Raw genomic sequence first — 19418 nt, forward strand, 5'->3', positions numbered from 1 at the left:
AATTTGAGCATGTTGATCTCAGTATGCTATTGAGATATTATTTGTACTGAGTTGAATATTCCACACTTATTTATTCTTACTAGTAGTAGTAACAACTGAACTAGCACTTGTTGCAGTGTCACTAATAATTTTATCAGCTAAAAAGGTTGGAAGTAATGGAACAATAATTCTACTAGCTTTTCCTTTCAAAGTTACCATTTCTTCAGCAATTCCCAATTCAATTGAATCAATAGCAATGGATGCAAATTGTTCAGGTGAAATAAATTTACTTCTCTCACGAACAACACCATTCTCAGCACCAAATGAATTTGCTTGGAAATCAGTATAAACATGAGGTGGACATAAAACAGTAACATCAATCTTTCCTTTCATTTCAATTCTCAATGTATGGAAAAATCCATTAACTGCATGTTTCGATGAAACATAGGCTGTTCTTAATGGAGGTGTATATTTACCACTCAAACTACTAACAACTGCAATCTTTGGTCTATTGATAATAGTATTTGGATTTGATAATTTCATACTTGGAAGTGCATAATGAACTGGATAAACAGCTCCCCAACTGTATATTGTAAATATTAGTCAACCAAATTTCAATGAAATTTTAAAAACATACAAATTGACATCCATCAATTTTTTATGTTGTTCCAAATTAGTAGATTCATCAAATCTCTTTTTCATTCCAATTCCAGCATTTAAAATTAAAATATGAATTTCCTTATTATTTAAAACTTGTAAAGTATCAGAAATAAATGTTTTACAAGATTCTTCATTAGAAACATCAAGATAAATGACATGACATTGCTCAGCTCCCTTTTTTAAACATTCTTCTTTAACTTGATTTAAATTTTCAACATTTCTAGCTCCTAAAACAAGTGTTGCTCCCATACTAGCATATTGACCAGCTATTGTTGCTCCAATACCTATTTAATAATTTAATATTATTATAATTAAATAATTTAATAATTTAATATTATTATAATATGATATCATCCAATATTAATTTCATCATGATCATCATCAATTCTTTTGATAATGATATTATATTAACACATACCACCTGAAGCACCAGTAATAACAACATTAATTCCCTTATAACTAGTTGATGTTTTTGGTTTGATCTTTAATTTCCGAATAATCCATTCATCCAATGCCACTGTTCTAAATAGAATTATCAAAACAATAATTAACAATAAAAGTGTTATGTACATTTTTTTTTGAAAAGCCTTCAAAGCCTAAATCAAATTGCAAAGGCTTCCTTGCTATTGTTTACTTTAAAATCATGAATTTAAACAAAATTAAACAATAACGAGTTTACTTTTCCTTCATAATTTCCTTTTCTTTTTGATCAACTAGATTATCAATTTTAGTAATCATGTCATCAGTTAATTTTTGTAAAACTTGTTCATCATGGAAAATGTCATCCTTTGAAGCACCTTCCTTTTGAGCTTTAATTTTAGTCATTCCATTTCTTCTTAAATCTCTAATTTTATCCTTTGCACCTTCAGCAATCTTTTTAGCATTCTTTACAACATTTTCACGCATTTCCTTTGTCATTTTTGGTATTGGAATATCAATTGAATTTTCATTAATTTGTTGTGGATTTAAACCTAAATCTTCTGAAGCAATTGATTTGGAAATTGCACCTGTTGTAGTCTTATCAAAAACATTTAAAGTTAAACATTTTGGATTTTTAACAACAATAGATGCCAATGATTTAAGTGGACGTTTAGAATCATCATTCATTGTAATCATTACATTTTCAACAAGTGATGGATTAGCACCTGAACCAGATCTTAATTCTGAAAGTTGTTTTTGACTTGATTGAACAAATTTATCCATCTTTTCACAAATATCTTTATAATTGAGAGCATCAGTAGCAAAACTATCTAATTTACCACTAAGTGTTTTTTGTTTTGGTGGTGGAGCCTTGGCATATGAACATTGTTGAAGGCTTGATGTCGGAATAATAATAGAATGTTTAATTAATGATGATGATGAAGAAGCTGATGAAGATGAAGCCTTTAAGAATGTTGTTGTTGTAACTCCTCTCAATGAATGAAGCATGTTACCTCCCCTATGGAGAGTTGTTGAAAATTTACGAAGTGATGAAGAGAACATTTTTTTTTAAAATTTAAATTGAAAAAATATTTATTTGCTGTTTATTTTGATTTGTTTCTCTCTTAGCACACAATTATTAAAACATTTAAATTAATATTAAAAGAGAAGAGTACAACAAACATTTTATTATCTATAAATCAAGTAACCATTCTCTTTAATAAAGTAACAATATTATTTCTTAATAAAGAAGTAACAGGGAAGAATGCACTTAAAAAAGCTGAAATGAATGCAACAGCAATGACAATTAAAATTAATTCCCATGGAACATAAACACTGACAGGTAGTTCAGTAAATAAATTTGATTGAAGTGACATTGTAAAACCCAAAACAAAACCAATTACAATTCCAATTAAAGAAGCACTCAATACTAATACAAGTGCTTCATAAACATATAATCTTTGTATGAAAAACTTTTTACATCCAATTGCTCTTAAAATTGCAATTTCTTTTGTTTGTTCTTGAATATTTGTATATAAAGAAGAAACTAAACTAAAGAAACACATAATCATTGATAATATAGTTACAAAATATAATAGGAAATTTGTAGCTTGAAGTGCAACATTAATTGTACCTAAATCATCATTTGCATCCTTAATAGATAATGATAAATATCTTAAATAGGAATTTAATTCCTTTTTAAATTTTGAAACTTGAGATTCTTGTGCATTCTTATTAATATCAATAAATAATCTTTCAATTGGAATTTCACTCATTGATTTAAATGTACCATTTGCAATTCTAAAATAGGATGGAAATGAAATGATAGCATGTTGAGCTGTTGTACTTGGAAATGATGAAAATGTAAAAAATGGAGCATTTGTTAAAAAACACATTGGTCTCATTAATCTATAACTATAAATTGGATATTTTGGTGTTGGTGTTACAAATTCAATTAATACTGTATCATTTTCCTTATTTGAAATTGATAATAAATCTTTAAATGTACCACCAAGTATTATATTTTCTGATCCTTTTTGAGTATATAATAATTCACTAATAGTTTGTGGTGAATAGACATTTTCACCATTGGCTGTCATAAATATTGCACTCGATGGCCTTGTATGAAACATTAAAAAATAAGGATCCGTTACAGATATGAAATTAGGTGGTACAGCACGTATAGTTAATGTACCATAATTAAATTGACCTGGTGGATATATTTTCTGATCCTTATTATAGGGAGTATAATAATGTATTGGATAGGTCATGTATGTAAAATCATTTACAATATTGGGTCTATAACTTTCAATAAATGATTCAATTTGTTGACTATAATCTTTCAAATCAAAGCTGTAATTATCTTTAATAATAATTCGAGTTCCAAAATCTTGTAAAATTTGATATTTAAAATTTGCTAATTGTAAATTAAATGCAATTGCAACAAAAATAACAAATCCCAATGACATGGCATACATGATTGTTGTTTTTCTATTACGTAAACGATGTGCAATTAGATTTTTTAAAATTAATTGTCTAATTGCAACACTTTCCCAAAATAGTAATATTGTTGTAAAGAATGTTTCAATCATATTTTCCAAATTAAGAGCTAATACAACTAAACCTAATAACATTCCTAATAATACAGCAAAAAACATTGTTAATAAAAAGTTTAAATTTAAAGTTAATAAACTTAGAGGAAAGAAATAATAAACACAAAATCCAGAAATTACAATTAATCCAGGAATTACAACTAAACTTGTTGAAATTGAAGTTTCTGAATTTCTTTCAATTGAATATTCAACTGATTTTGTTTTACTTCTTTCTGTATCAAGTGAATCATGTAAATTTTGACCTAATGCTGCTTTAATTGGTAATAAACTTGCTAATAATGGAATTAAAATACCTAAACAAATTGAAACTATAACTGATGTATAATCTAATAGACGTGAAATTTCATTAGTTTCAAAAAAATAACTTAATAAATATGAAATTCCAATATAAATCATTCCACCTAAAAATAGACCAATTACTAAACCTGGAATTGAATATAAAAAAGCTTGTTGTATAATTAATTGTACAACTCCTTTTCTATGCATTCCAATCATTCTTAAAACACCAATTTCAAATGTTCTATTTTCAACATTAATCATTAATAATGAATAAATTAATATTGTTGATAATATTGTTAATATTGTAATAATAATATTTATAATTAATCCTAAAAACATTGAAACAAATCTTAAATCATTTAAATAAACTAAAATTGGATAATTTTGACTAATTTGATTAAATCCAATAAAATAAGAAATTGAAGAACCAAATTTAACAATCATTTCTTTAACTTGTGAAAATTGTTGTAAATTATATTTTTGTATACGTGTTGGTGATAAATTAAAATATAAAATTGGTGAATATTCTCTTAAATTTAATTGTTCAATTTGTTTTTTAATTTCAAAATTATAATTTAAATTTAAATATTTTGTAATTGATTTTAAAAAATTATTATAATCAATAAAAATATAATTATTAACTGAATATTCCATTTTTCTATAATTTGTTGATAAAATATCTTTAATTTTAAAAGGTGCATATGTTAAATATTCATTTTTATCAATTAAATCATTAAAATTATTATAATTTTTAATAATTGTAAAAATGGAAGAAACATTTACTTGTAATAAAATAAAATCATTAATTTTTAAATCTAAATTATCAGCCAATACTTGAGAAATGTAAATTTCATTCTCATTCAATTTTACATCTTTATCAAATGATCTTCCAAATTCCATTCTCTTTTCACCTTCCAAATCAAGTATATAAATTGATGTTTTATAAAAAGATGAACAATATTTTGGAATACAATTACTTGTACATCCCAATGATGAAATATTATAAAACCATGATATTTTGGAATATTCTTCAATTGTTGATATATTAAAATGTAAATCATTAAATTGATTATTAAATTGACATGATTTTGTTGTAAAAACATTTCCACTCCATTGAATTCTAGGTGAAAAATAGGAATATTCCTTTTCATAATCATTTTTACCAATTGCTTTTAATAAATTTGATTCAACTTGTGAAATGTTAAATAATAGTGTGGATGGTGAATTTGTATTTGGTGTTAAAACAATGTCAGATTCAAATTGTGTATTTTCTGCTAATCTTAAAAATATAATTGGAACTTGTTGAAGTACTGATAATGCAATACAAACTACAATTACAACTAATACACATGATCCAACTCCTAATAAATATGCTAATTTCCTTTTACGTATTTCTCTAAAATTATGTGAAAAATAGGTCATGTATAAAAATAGTAATGACATGATGAATTTTTTAATTTCTATAAATGTTGGAAATTTAAAATTTCTAATTTTACTTTTTAAATGTGATAATTTTGAATAAATAATTTTACTTTTACCATTATTAGTATTATTATTAGAATTATTATTAGAATTGGGTATATTATTATTATTAGAGGTAGAAGAAATAATTTGATGAGGTAAATTAGAATGATGATCATTCATTTGACTTCTATATGTTAATTGAGAAGTTACTAGTGCTGATTCTCTTTTAAGAGAAATGTCTCTTGAATCATTCATTGTCGGTTGAGTATTAGTAGTAACATTGTTACTATTAATTGATGATGAATGAACACCATGATCATGTTTTTTCAATTGTTGTTGTTGTTGTTGGTGATGATGAGGTAAATGTTGTTGAATAATCTTTTTTAATTCTTCATTTTCTAATTGTAATTGTTTTAGAATATCGAGAGGAGGTTGTTGTTGATCATGATGAGAATTATTGGTTGATGATGATGATGATGAAGAGGATGAGGTTGAAGTATGACGATTTGATGTTGTATGAACATTTCCAGAGGCTATTGTTGGATGATGATGATTGTGAGCACCATCATATTCTTCTAATTCAATTTCTAATGTTGTTGATGATGATTGTGATGATTTGGGACTGGTTGTGCTAGCACTATTTTGTTTTAATTGTTGATTCATCATCATGTGATTATTATTGCTACTAGTAGTGGTAGCGGAATTACTTGTATTATTACTTGTATGATGAGCAGTTGTTGCTGTTGCTGTTGTTTGAATGTGATGAGGAGGTTCTTCATCTTCTTGGTTATTATTGTTGATTATTAAATTGGATGAACTAATATTGGATTCCGGAGTAGAATAATTGTCAATGAGTGAAGAAGTGGCTATTGTTACTCCTTCTTCTACATGTTGAACAGTGTTTTCCAATGATGGTTCAACTCCATTCGCAGATGGTTCAACTCCATGAAGTTGTTGTTGGTGTTGAGAACCTCTGTCCATCATGATTAGTTTTTTTCTGCTTGAAATATCAATAGAATATTGTGATGTTCAGACAACCAGATTATAATGTATGTGTGCTTTTACAAGTCATCTAAGGAATCAAATGTTCATTTCATAATAGAACGCACTAATTCCTTTTAGACAAGTTACTCAATCCTGATAACATGTAACAAAATATTCTCCGTATTAAGAGTTCAAAAGGGCACCCAACAACATTTATTTCAATAATTATCAGCTTTTGTACAAATTGTTAATGTTTATTCTTCTGTGAAACTGCTGAAATGACATTGTTGTGAAAATTATCTGTGCCTACCTCAACAGACCTACACCCATTTACAATATTTTCAATTTCACTCTTGTATCTTTGTGCCATTTGAGATCGATACCTTTCCAATTCCAGTATTCTTTGTTTGGCAGCTTCATTCTTTTCTTTAATTTCTCTACAATGTGCTTCTTGGGCTTCTTTTTCTTTTAGTGCATCATTTTCCATTGACATGGCTCGTTCCAGTTTTTCATAGAATTGACCTTCAATTCTTTCAATCTTTTCTGAAAGTGATTGATTTTGTTTTTCTTGTTGCTTTTTTAAATTATCAAATTCCATTAATTTGGACTGTAATTTTTCAATTGATTCTTGTTTCGTCTTGTTACTCTTTGTAATTTCCTTCTTCTTATTTCTAAGCTCTTCTAACTGTTCTGCCAACACTATCGATTTGGAAAGAATTTTAGTGAATTGTTCTGCATTTTTCATATCTGATAAAGTGAGTTGTTGAATTTCTTCTTCTAACGTTTTAAGTTCTCTATGACTTGTTTCTATACATGTTCTGAGAAGTGAAATTTTCTTTTTCAAATCGTCTGGATTTGAAACAATTTGAGATTTAAGTGATTGGTTTTCCTTGGTTACCACTTCAAGATGATGATGTGAAATATCAATTTCCTTATCTAAATGCTCATTTTCTGCTTGAACATTTTGTAATGTCACTTTGAGTTCCATATCTTTCAAATTCATTTCTTGTATGGCTTGTGTCATTTCTCTCACTTTGTCTCCTAGAATTTTAAGTTTACCTTCATTAACCTTTTCTTGTTCTTTGTATGAATTTAATGCATTATTGTCTCTTTCAAGAGCAATTAGTAATTCTTGTTTTTCATTTTGAAGATTATCAAATTCTGAAATAATATCATTGTAAACTTCAATTATCTGTTCTCTAAATCTTGCCAAATTTAAGAATGCGTACAAGGCTAGTTTAAATCTCTTTGGTTCTGGTTTAATAATATCCGTAACTGAGAAGTCACTCAATTTGCCAATCACCAATACTTTTTGACTATCAAAAAAGGCTTGAAATCAAACTTTAATTACTACTTACATCTTTTTAAATACTTCAATAAATTCCAATATATTAGTGTACACGTCCAAACTTTCTCCTTGTGTTGGTGCTTGAGAAATATATTCTCTATTTCGTTGTTTAATATCTTCAATGGTTTCATCAAGGAATTTTTCCATACAACTTCCAAAAACTTTTAATGCAAGGTCCGGATTAGGTTTGGTAAAATTTTCTTGGGTGAGAGTAGGCACCACACCCATCTCAACCAGACTTTTGATCAATGTTGAGAGAGAAATATTTGTTGGAATGGAATACTCTGGTGAGAGTTGTTGGCCGTTGATTTTCTTCATTTTTTTTGTTTGTGTTTAAATTTAAACAACAGACTTTTTGGCGGTAAACGTTGCACCTTTTCTCTGTAACGGCAATCAAACATCAAAGGTTGTCGCTTAATGAAATATCAAATTCCATTTAATTCTTTTTAAATGTTATGATAATCTTTATTGATATTTAACATTAATGCCTAGACATTTTACAGTTTGGTTGTCTTCTTTTCTATTTATGTACAGTAATATTTCAGCAGAGCCAATTGTAAAACATGGAAAGAATTTCATATAAATTACATGACGCTGACTTGGTTGTAAAGTTACTTCTTCAACTTTCAAACCAAGTAGCTCAGGATGATTAGTTGTTATAGTATATACTTGAGTACGTTGTTCAGTGTTAATAAAGGAAAGTTTAAGCTTTTCAGTTGAATTAGTTGGTATCACATGATTATATGTTTTGGATTTCTCTTGATGTTGAATATTAATTTTGAAAAAGTATTTGGCAAGTACTTTGGTTTGATTTCCACCATCTAAAATGTGGAATAAAGTGTACTTTGTTCCAGTTTCAACATTTAATTGAGGTTTGTATTCAACACGTAGTTCTTCTCCATTAATTTCACAATTAATTTCATCTGTAACAACTGATGAATCACATCTCACGTATGGGTTACTAGAGGCAAACTTTTTAGGTATTAAATACTCTGCATAATTTGTTTGTCCTATCAATGCATCTATTATAAACCTATAATTGGTTAAAAAACAATATTAAGGTGGTACTTACGTTTCAATTGGATTCACAGTTACTTTCCATATTTCAATTAATTTGTGGAAATATTGATCACCATATATCAACACAAATCCATTCGATGAAGATGAGTTTACCAGTGTTGTTTTGAGTTCAATACTTGTGAATGATGAATTCTATTGTTGCGTGTTGGGATAAAATGGTGATAATTTTAAAACTTACATTTGAATATGAGCTTGTTGATGCATAGACATTTCCAGTTGTCTTTACAAGAATATTAGAAATATTTTCTCTATTTTCGTGTCCAAAATCTTGCAGTGAATATCTCAATTTCTTTTTAAAAGGCACTCTTGAGGTTAGGCTTTCAACTGGATGATTAAACTCCAAGTTCTAAAAATCATTATCAATTTGATGACACAATATTAAAAAAACCTACCTGACTAAAGGAAAAGTTTCTTGGTACAACTCTTATTTTACAAACATGCAGTATTGATCCAGTGCTATTTTTGATTAAAACTTTGATTTCCTCATTATTACTATCTTCATACAGTTCCGAAAATGATTGGTACTTGAATGGTATTCTTAATTGGGCTCCACTTTTCATGGCGAATCTATAAACAAAATTTCCTTGACTTTGCAGTTGCATACAATTCCATTCTTGATGAAATCTACTTAATTCCATTCTTTCTTCTTCCGAATGAACTACTGATAAATTAAGAGATTTAGATTGCTCAATATCTATCGTAAAAGCATGATCCTTGGAGTACATATTCTTGAAAGTTAGCTCAAAAAATGATAAGTCACCAAATGAAGCATAAATAACTCTAAAGGAGGTCATCATATCTTCTACTTGATGTAAAATAATATTTGATTTCTCTTTCTTTCTATAATCCATAATACTCATCATTTTCTGTTTGCAAAAGTCTCTTAATTCTTCGTTTGTAAATAACTCCAGATCCTTATTTGTTGGTTCTTTAAGGCTTGTAAGGAAATTATATTGTTCATATAAACTTTGAACTGGTCCTTCTATTTTCTTTTTTGATTGCTCATACTTTTGCTTGGCCTTTACAAATTTGTTTTGTTGAGATTCGGCAACTTTACCAACATTGACTGTTGAAACGAATATTTTTCCTAGATGTTTGCCTTTGATTACATCAGTGAATCCTTCATCGTTTATCAAACCTTCCATAGCTTCGACCACATCATACTCTTTAGTGTATTTTACACTTGTTTCAGAGTTATTTCTTATAAAAAGGTTCATTGGTATTCTGATAACGCCAAACTTGAATCTGGTTTCAGCATCAAAAATATCCACAAACAAGCTATCATGTTCAAGATAGGAAAGAAAATTATGATACTCTTCTTCAGTTACTGAGCTAGGATCAAGTGTAAATTTCAACTGCAACCCATAATTACCACTGAAAGCATCTTTATCTTTCAGCGATAAAACGTAGATTTCTTCCTCCTCGAATGATGCAGGTTCAATAAGAAATAGAGGGGTTTTGCTTGTGTCTGTTGGACTAAATGTGAAAACCTTGAACCTAAAGTACATTGAACTTGGAAAGTTTACATCTTTGAAGAGTTAATTGAATTGTTGAATACTACTACTTACTAGTTTTTGGTGAAAAAGAAAGAAAATTAAAGTATAGGTTGTGAGACAACAGTTTTGCAGACTCATCTACAGCTGTTTCCTTTCCATCTTGCACCAGCTTTCTTCCATGCATATCTTCAGCTGTGTTGAACTTTAAACTGTTCATATGGTTCTTAATTTCTTTTGTTAAATCTCTTGATCTTCCCAATTCAATCATTTCATCTTTGTGATAGTTTGATGTTGGCATTGCTAGATGGTCCAAATCAGATCCTGGTGTGCTCAACTGTTCCAAAACATAGTCGTGATATTCCTTTCTTGTTTTGGGCGTATGTGGAGGCTCTTCCTCTTGTATTTCTTGAACTTGTGGCAGTACTTCTGGTTCATCAGCTGGCTGCTCCTCAACTGCAACATCTTCATAAGTAATTTCAGGAGTTGCAATAGGTTGTTCTTCTTGCTGATCTACAGCCACATCCTCCGTTTCTTCCTCCTGGTTTGGTTCCTCTTCCTCTGGTTCTTCCTGAATAACTTCTCTTATTGGAGGTGTTTTTGGTGGTGGTTGATGTTCTGGTACCTTAATTTGTTCCTCTATTTGCTGCTGTTTTTGTGGAGGCTTAGTTTTTTCAGCCGATAATGGTTTTTCATTTTCAGCTCCAGTTTCAAAATTGAATTTTATCATGAATGGATCTGGTCTATCCGAGATGGTTGTTGGTATTTTGAAGATTGGTTTACCAGAGAAACTCAAACCTGCAGCAGTGTATAATTCTTGTTCAATGGAACCACTTTTAGCAGCTGTTGGAAAGAATGCAAAATTTCCAACAACAACAGAATACATTGTAAAATCAATTTCAGGAATTGTTTTCTTGTTCTTATTACTTCCAATTAACTTATCCATAAAGGATCTCTTAAATTCTCCTAGAGGGAGTGGTATTTCAAATACGTATTGAATTTCGAATAGTATTCCACACAAATCCAATGGCAAGAAGTTTAAAGAAAAGTTATTATCCAATACAAGAGTTGACAACTCTCCAGTTTCTTGATCCTTAACTGGAACCAATGTTGATTCTGAAGGTCCTTGGAAATAGGTGAAAGTGTTATGACTTCCTATGCTTACTATTCTTTTTGAGATTATAACATCCCTATCAGGATTAATATACTCTCCATGTTCTTTTTTTCTTTGATCTTTCATGTAGGTCAATAACTTTTGCTCAAATTGTTTTGGTAATTTGATGGAAATCCCACTTAACCTCAATTGAACTGTTTCTGATAAAACAGGTTTTACCAAATCGCACAAGTGCTTATTGTGATTAAATCTAATGCCAGGTATGAAGTCTTTTTGAGAAACAATATCGTTTGGTCGGAAAAATGACCAGCATCCTGTGTCTTTGAGAAGAGGATGCCTAAATAGTGAAAAGAATATCTTAGTTCCTAGTTTTTTGTTGAGTTGATCTTCGATTGGCTCTTGTAATTGTTGTAATATTCTTGGAGTCCCTTCATAAAAAGAACCCTCCCGAGATACATTAAAGTTTTCGTCATTAACATAATCTGAGAGTTTAGGTAAATGCTCAATCGTTTTTCCATATTTAGTTTCTTTAAAAACTCTCATAATAGTCCAACCAGCTCCAAATTCATGTACTACATGAGTTTTATGCTTTAAAACACATACTAGTTCTACTACCATCACAACAAATTCATCCACAATATTACTATAGAAAAATAATGGTGTTTCGAACTCGATTGTTTCTTGAATTCTATTTTGATCCTTCTTAATTTGTTTTACATAATTTCTTCCTGTTATTGGTCCTTTAAATGTCCTGCTGACAAAGCATTTTGATTGAGTGTGATAAAGAGTTGCTGAAAGTCTGTATTCCACTGTTATTATTGATTCTCCACCAAACTTATTTAATTCCTCTAATGGTATTACCACATTACTAATACTATGAGCAACCACACAATATGAGGTGTACTTTTTTAAGCATTTGACCTTATCTGCTTGTTGAATAAATGTATCCAAATCCATTTTCTTATTCGGATCATTAATATCATCCATAATCAAGAAAAAATCATCCTTATGTTTTAATGCCTTTCTTAGTTCGAATTTGGTTAAGAATCTATTTCTAAGTACTTGTTGTGATTCCACATCCTCCATGAAACTTTCCGATGAAGTATATTCCTCATCAGTGTATTCTTTTAAAAAACCGTTAATTCTTATTATTACCACACTAAACAACCTACCTTCATCATCGTCATCATCATCCTCTAAATTGTATTTCAGCTCCTTTGAGGCTTGTGCTGTTGTATGAGAGGGCATTTTTTTCCTTATTAAAATATAGAGGCTAGGACAAATCCTAATAGAAAATCTGCTTGGTTGTATTTCGAAAGTCTAGAAATTTGTAGAGAGAATATAATCTAATAATAATAATTCATCATTAAAATAATAGAAAACTAGAGGGGAAATGCATTGAAAACATTGAGAGCGGGTTTACTTATTTGATCCACTATTACTTCTCTTTCTAGCTGCATTTCTCTGACCAGATGGAGGTAGAAAAACTTTATATTCCTTATCAAAACCACTTTGAACGAGCCATTCTCTGAACTTTCTATTCATATAATCCATCATTTTGTTTTGAATTAATTGATGTTGTTGATTCTGAAACTGAGCTTGCTGTTGTAAGTTTAGGGTAGAGTCAAGTCCATGTGTTATCATTAACTTGTTAGCTATCTGATTGGAATTTTGTTTAATGTGATCAAATAAATTAGCAATAGTTTTCGTTCGATTCTGAATTTCTGTTTGATATTCTTTTGGGAGTGGACTTGGAATTTTTGTTAATATTTCTGCAATGGTTAAAACTCCACTTCCATTGGTACCTGGATTTTTACTCTTTCCTGAACTTTTGGCATTATAATTCTCAAATGGAATAAAGTGAAGATGGAAATGAGATGGTTCCATAATTGAAAAACATGAAGTGGTTGTTGCCACTGTTGGGTGATGAGGACGATGATGATTATCACTTCCCCTGGGAGAGGTTGGATTTTTAGATTTCATGTGTGAGGGAGACATGTTAAAGGAATGAGAATTTGATGATCCATGAGGTGATGATGGAGATTTTTCAAAACTTTTAGGTGTTCCAAAACTTGGTGGTGAAGGTGGAGGTGTTGTACTGATTGAAAGTGAATCAGTTTGCATTAAATTAGATGAAGGTGAAGCATGTTGATGGGAACCATGTGGTAATTGATGAAGTGCATCCAAGTCAACCACAAAGGGCTGTGAAAAATAATTAAGGGTTGGATCAATATTACAATCGTGAAGTGAAAGTTGTCTCGTTAATTCTGTATAGGTAGTATTATAGGGAGCGAATTGAATATTCCTATTTGATGTGAATACAAGGGGTCTATTATTACAACATAAATAAAATTGGCAATCTGTACAGTAGGATATTTTGATAGCATTGGTTAGGCAAATAATATTAACATTTGAACAATTCTACATTTTAACAACATGTAATAATAATTTTCATTATGTGTCATTGAAATAAATGCATTTAAATAAATATTAATATTTGAAAATAACTTACTGATACATGAAGCATTCCTCGAATAACTCCAAAAACTAATGTACAATCTTTACAATTTTTTACACAAATGGTTTGTAAATGATTTTGGAGAATGCAAATGTATGAATGTTCGCCCACATTTGAAATTTCAAAGAATGTATCCATATTTGATGATTCATGATTATAGAAAACATAATTTGAAGTAATATTACGAATTGTAATATGATGAGGAAAATTACTTCTATCCAAATTATCCAAAATGTAATTCCTAATAACTCCCAACTCTACATATTCTGGAGCATTGACATGAGCAATATCTTCCTCTTCAAAATTAAATCTGGAATCATCATCAATCATTTCACTATCATGACGTACCATGAGAGAAAGTTCTGGATCTAACATTCTCTCATCAATTATTTTTTGTTTCTTCTTTTCTAAAGAAGAAAATGATGATTTAAATATTTGTTTGTGAGAAAGTGATGGACTTTTACACCAAAAAGGAAAAGCTTTTGATAAATTCATTGATTTAAAATCCTTTTCCTCACATAAAAATACAGACATATGATTAACTTGTGTAGAATTGAGAACACTATCATTATCAGAAACTAATTTCAGTAAATCATCAAGACAAGTTCTAAAAATTAAATAAATATCCAATTGATTATCTTTAAATCCAGTTTCAGTATTAACATGTTTTGGTGACAAGTACTTTTCAAAAGCAAACATTTGAAAATAAACATAAAGAAAGAATGGTTCCAATTTTACAGCATTTTCATTTGGTAATGAAAATTCTCTATAATTTGATTGAAAAAGATGAAATAATGATTGTGAAATATCCTTTGTAAATTTCAATTTCTTGTAACTAATTAACATCCATTCCTTGATTCTAATTAAAATATTAGTACAACCAACTCCATCACTGTAAACACATACCTAATAACTGATGATTGAATAAGTTTTTGTCTCAATATTTGTTGAAATGTTGAAAACATGAAGGAACAATAACAATAATTATGACTATCAAGGAAGGGTAAAAAGCTTTGGAGAATATTCTCCTCCGAATATCTAAATTTTAATGTATTTTGCATATTACTATTATTAATTACAATTATAATGTTGATATAAATAATTATTAATGTTGTTGTTGTTATAAATTTGTTAAATATATGTCCACAATGATTACATAATAAAATAATATACAAATAAATGGGACGATTTTGACAAAGGCTCACACAACGCAATGATGATGATAACTTTGAAAAAGGCTGAGAAAAGTTCTACCACCAGAATGTGCTGTGCTATTGTTGTGTTGTATTTTTTGTCTAATTTGTTATCCACCGTCATCATGTTGATGTTGACGATGAGCACATGTAAATGTTCATCAAATTACAGTTTTCAAATCTCAACTAAGCAGCACTATTGCTGCAGTAGTAATAACATTATTACTGTATTGTTACGGAACATTTGGATACTTAATACGTTGGAAAGAGAAACGTTGTAATAGTCGTTGGATTACCCCAATCAAATTATCATAATAATAAAGCGAACAACGGATATTTCTATCTTATATTACATTTATGATTACAATCTTGTCGAATTGGAATGCATAAAACTTATTGGACTTTAAATTTACTTTTGACTCATCAAGTCCAAGTGAATATTTTCCAATTTTGTTAACATTTCCTCTCTCATATCTTTGGATATGAATTTCATTTCAACTTCAATGGCTGGTGGAGTTGTTCTTGATTGTTCTTCATCTTCCAAAGTCATTGATAAACCATCCTTATCTAAATCTGCTGCCTTTCTTCTAATTCTTGCATGTTTCAAACTAAAGATGTAAACCTTCTTACCCTTCATTGCACCCTTCTTCTTTAAAATTGCATAATCAGATAAGATGTGAAATGACATTTGATAAGGTGCCTTATTCTTAGTTGCCTCAACTCTTCTCTTCTCATAAATGTAACCACGAACTTTCTTTTCAGTGTGGATCCATTTTCTTTCTGAATTTTCTGGAAGTGTAATTTGTAACTTTTCCAATAATTTTGAAGCCATGGCCATAAATTCAACACCTCTCTTGGCTTCATTGACGAAACCTGTAATATTTTGAACTTCACCAAGAGCTCTCTTTAAAATTTTATAACCTGTTGAATTGGTATTATCACTATTCTTCATTAAATCAGTTAAAAGAAGATTGTAACGTGGCAATCTTTGAACAGGTTGCTAAAATATATTTGTATAATATGTATATAGAGAGAGGGAGAGAAAGATAAATATTGATAAGAAAATAGTAAAAAAATAATGTTAAGAATTTTGAATAATTAAAAACTTACAATTAAGAATGAACCCAAGTCAGTTTGACGATATCCCAAATCAAGTAATTCATTTGAAACTTGATCTAAGAAATCAGCAAATGGTTTGTACTGCTTAATACATGAAAACATCATTGCTTCAGCTCTATCATAATTATTAACAAATGAACAATAGGTCTTGAATGAAGGAGCATATGATAAAACTAATTCACCAATACGATATTCCATATTTTGCATTAATTCATCTTCATTTTCAAAGAGTGCTTTAAGTTTTTGAAGGAATGCATAATTGACCTTATAAATCAAATCAATATCTTTGAAAATAACATTAAATTTGTCTTTTGGAATAATTTGCTTTGGAGCAGTGACAATTCGTTCCATGTAGAATTTTCTGGTAGCATCGAGAGCACCAACGTAACTGTCCTCAGTACTAAGCAATTCCTTAGAGATGGCCTTTCTCTTGATTAATCTCTTTTCCTTCTTCTTTTCTTCTTCTTCATCTTCCTTTTGCTTTTCTTTGAGTTCTTCAACTCTTTTGAGTTTTCTTTGAAGTCTTCTTTCTGCTTTGAGTTTTTCCTTTTCTTCGTTTTTCTTTCTCTCTGCTTCGTACTTTCTTCTGTCTTCCTCTTCTTCCTTTTCTTTGAGTTTTTCCAATTCAGCTTGTAATTCCAATTCTTCATCGAGAACTGAAGCTTGTAATTCATCATCAGAGTCAGTTTCTGGTTCCAATTCTTGAGGTTCGAGATCATCATCCTCTGGCTCCAACTCTTCTGGTTCCAATTCTCCTGGCTCCAACTCTTCTGGCTCCAATTCACCATCCAATTCTTCTGGTTCCAATTCAGATGCCTCCAAATCATCATCACCACCTGCAGTGGCAGTTCCAACTTTGGTTTCTTGATCTTCCTCATCAGAATCATCATCCTCTTCATCATCATAGTCATCCTCAGAATTGGTATCATCATCATCAGAATCATCATCAAAGCTTGCAAGTTTGAACATTTGATTATTATCAAAGTTAACATCATCTGCGAATGAATTATTATCTTCATCGAGAGCTTGTCTAATTTCATCTTCTGAAGCACCATTATTCTTCATGTTGAGAATTCTATCACAATTAGACAAGTCAATTAATTCAATCATATCTGTCATGTAACCCATAGCTCCATCAATGGCATCAATGTAATCTCTAATTTCATCAACCTTATATAAATTGTACAATGTTTCACATGCATTCTTTCTAATTTCATAATTTTGACGTGTGGCTTCCTTCATAATAACTCCTAATAAGGCATCTACAACACCTGTTTCTTTCAGTTCAATGGCAGAATTCTTTGTTCTTGCAAAATTGGAGAAGAGTTTCAAGAGAGCCATCAAGATTTGAATTTCAACTTGTCCAACCTCCTTAATATCCAACATTTGGAAGAAACGATCAAAAACTTGAGAACAAATTGAAGCAAAATTAATTTCACTCAATCTTTCCAATAATGTACTCGAATTACCAATATAAACACAAATAGCAACTGCATGGAGAACTAATTTAACACTCTCCTCTTGTTTGATAAATGAAATGAGAGTGGAGAGAACTTTTCTTGAAGCCAATTTAACAAGAACACCTGGATCTCTAACAAGATTAGAAAGTGCACCAGTTGCTGGTTCTAAAATTTGTAAATATTCACTTTCCATTAATGAAATTAGAATATCTGGAATTTCAGATTTAACAAATGCTGCAATATTTTCTTCAACTTCAGTTGCTTCCCATAACATTTCACATGCCTTCTTTTGTTTGGCAGGAGTATTTGATTTCAAATCTTGAATTGTACCTCCAATTGTATCTTCTTTCAAAAATGGATTTCCACCTTGTGTTCCAATCAAATTAGAAAGTCCTAAAATATGAAGAACTTTCATTGAACTTTGTGAAGCATCTGGAAAAGTAGAATCAAATGTTTGAATTAATTGTGCTAAAAGTGCAGGAACACCACTTTGAATCATAGTTTTATGATTGGCAGGTGAAAAGTGACATAAATATTGAAATAATTGAATGGCTGATTTTACAAGACGTTGAGTTCCAGCATTTTGAGCATTTTGTGCTTCTTTTTGAAGATTTTCATCTGATAAAATGTTTTTAATTGAAGAAATTCCACCCAAAGTTGTTCCTACAAGAAATGCCAATTCAGTATCATCTTTTTTAAATTCATTACATTACAATATTATAAAAACATGACATTACAATAATATTACATATTAATAATATTAATAATTAATAATATTGTTTAAAAGAGAATGAACATACTTCTAACAAGTAAACTCAACATTGAACAACAATTATCCAAAACAAATTCACCTTGTTTAACATTATAATGTGACATTAAAACAAGAGCCATTTCATGACATTTAAATCTAACAAGTGTTGATTTGTTTTCAGCTATTAGTAAAAATTCAAAATGTCAAAAGTCAAAAATGTCACATAAACCTACCATTCAAACAAGCATTTCTTAAAAAACCAGTAACATCTCTCACAGGTTGCATCATTGTTTTATGCTCATTTGCAGTTGTAATCATTTCATCAATAGTATCCGATCTCTTTACAATTTCCTGACATAATTTTGGATTTAAACTTGCAACTGTTGCTAAAATATTAACAATAATAAATTTAAAATTTAATTCCTTGTTTGCCAACATTAAACAAAGATCATCAAGTGCTTCTTCTGAAGATTTTAAAAGTTCATTTTGAAAATCTGCAGTTCTGGCTTCTCTTGTCATTTGAACAAGAATTGAATGTCCACTTGCTATATCTCCCTTCTTTTGAAATTCTAATACTTGTTGCAAACGTTCGGAAATTGATGACATTTTTTTTTTGTTTTGTTTTTACTTGTCAAACTTCATTTGAAAATAGTTGTCATCTTATTGAAAGAAGTGCACAACACCAAATATTACCCACATTTATTAGTGGATTTATCGGAACAAAACACAATTTTCCTTAATATCATATGGTAACATCTTAATTTTTTCTTCAACATAGTGAAACCTCCTTAAAGAAGGAACTTGGAAATCAATTTTTTTAACATTTACAATCAAAGCCTTTTTTCTGTCTGCTCAACAAATATCCAAATTGGTAATCAAAAAGCTTAAAAAAATATAGCAAAGTCTTCATAATAAAGGCTTGTGCAAAAATTGTTGTTGTCGTG

General features: G+C 29.5%; 4 protein-coding genes across 4 annotated transcripts; all 4 read right to left on the reverse strand.

Annotated features, from left to right (window-relative positions):
• Positions 1–53: 53 nt before the first annotated feature.
• NAEGRDRAFT_77857 (short chain dehydrogenase/reductase family protein) lies at positions 54–1211 on the reverse strand (the record flags this gene model as incomplete). The annotated part of the gene is made up of 3 exons (XM_002682726.1): positions 54–562; positions 617–923; positions 1058–1211. The coding sequence occupies 3 exons, from the start codon at positions 1209–1211 to the stop codon at positions 67–69; spliced, it is 957 nt and encodes a 318-aa protein (XP_002682772.1). The 3' UTR covers positions 54–66.
• A 112-nt stretch (positions 1212–1323) lies between these two features.
• On the reverse strand, positions 1324–1845 carry NAEGRDRAFT_4827 (uncharacterized protein; the record flags this gene model as incomplete). The annotated part of the gene is made up of 1 exon (XM_002682727.1): positions 1324–1845. A coding segment is annotated over one exon (522 nt), but the record flags the coding sequence as incomplete, so codon positions are not given.
• Positions 1846–2217: 372 nt separating this feature from the next.
• On the reverse strand, positions 2218–6395 carry NAEGRDRAFT_77858 (FtsX domain-containing protein; the record flags this gene model as incomplete). Its single annotated transcript, XM_002682728.1, has 1 exon — positions 2218–6395. The coding sequence occupies one exon, from the start codon at positions 6393–6395 to the stop codon at positions 2259–2261; it is 4137 nt and encodes a 1378-aa protein (XP_002682774.1). The 3' UTR covers positions 2218–2258.
• Positions 6396–12827: 6432 nt separating this feature from the next.
• Positions 12828–19080, reverse strand: NAEGRDRAFT_77860 (RhoGEF domain-containing protein; the record flags this gene model as incomplete). Its single annotated transcript, XM_002682729.1, has 7 exons — positions 12828–13854; positions 13946–14717; positions 14858–14989; positions 15558–16144; positions 16255–18413; positions 18524–18655; positions 18708–19080. 7 exons carry the CDS (start codon positions 19078–19080, stop codon positions 12853–12855), a joined length of 5157 nt encoding a protein of 1718 aa, XP_002682775.1. The 3' UTR covers positions 12828–12852.
• Between the last annotated feature and the right edge of the window lie 338 nt (positions 19081–19418).

Source organism: Naegleria gruberi, assembly GCF_000004985.1.
Source record: "Naegleria gruberi genomic scaffold NAEGRscaffold_2, whole genome shotgun sequence".
Classification (NCBI taxonomy): domain Eukaryota; phylum Heterolobosea; class Eutetramitea; order Acrasida; family Naegleriidae; genus Naegleria; species Naegleria gruberi.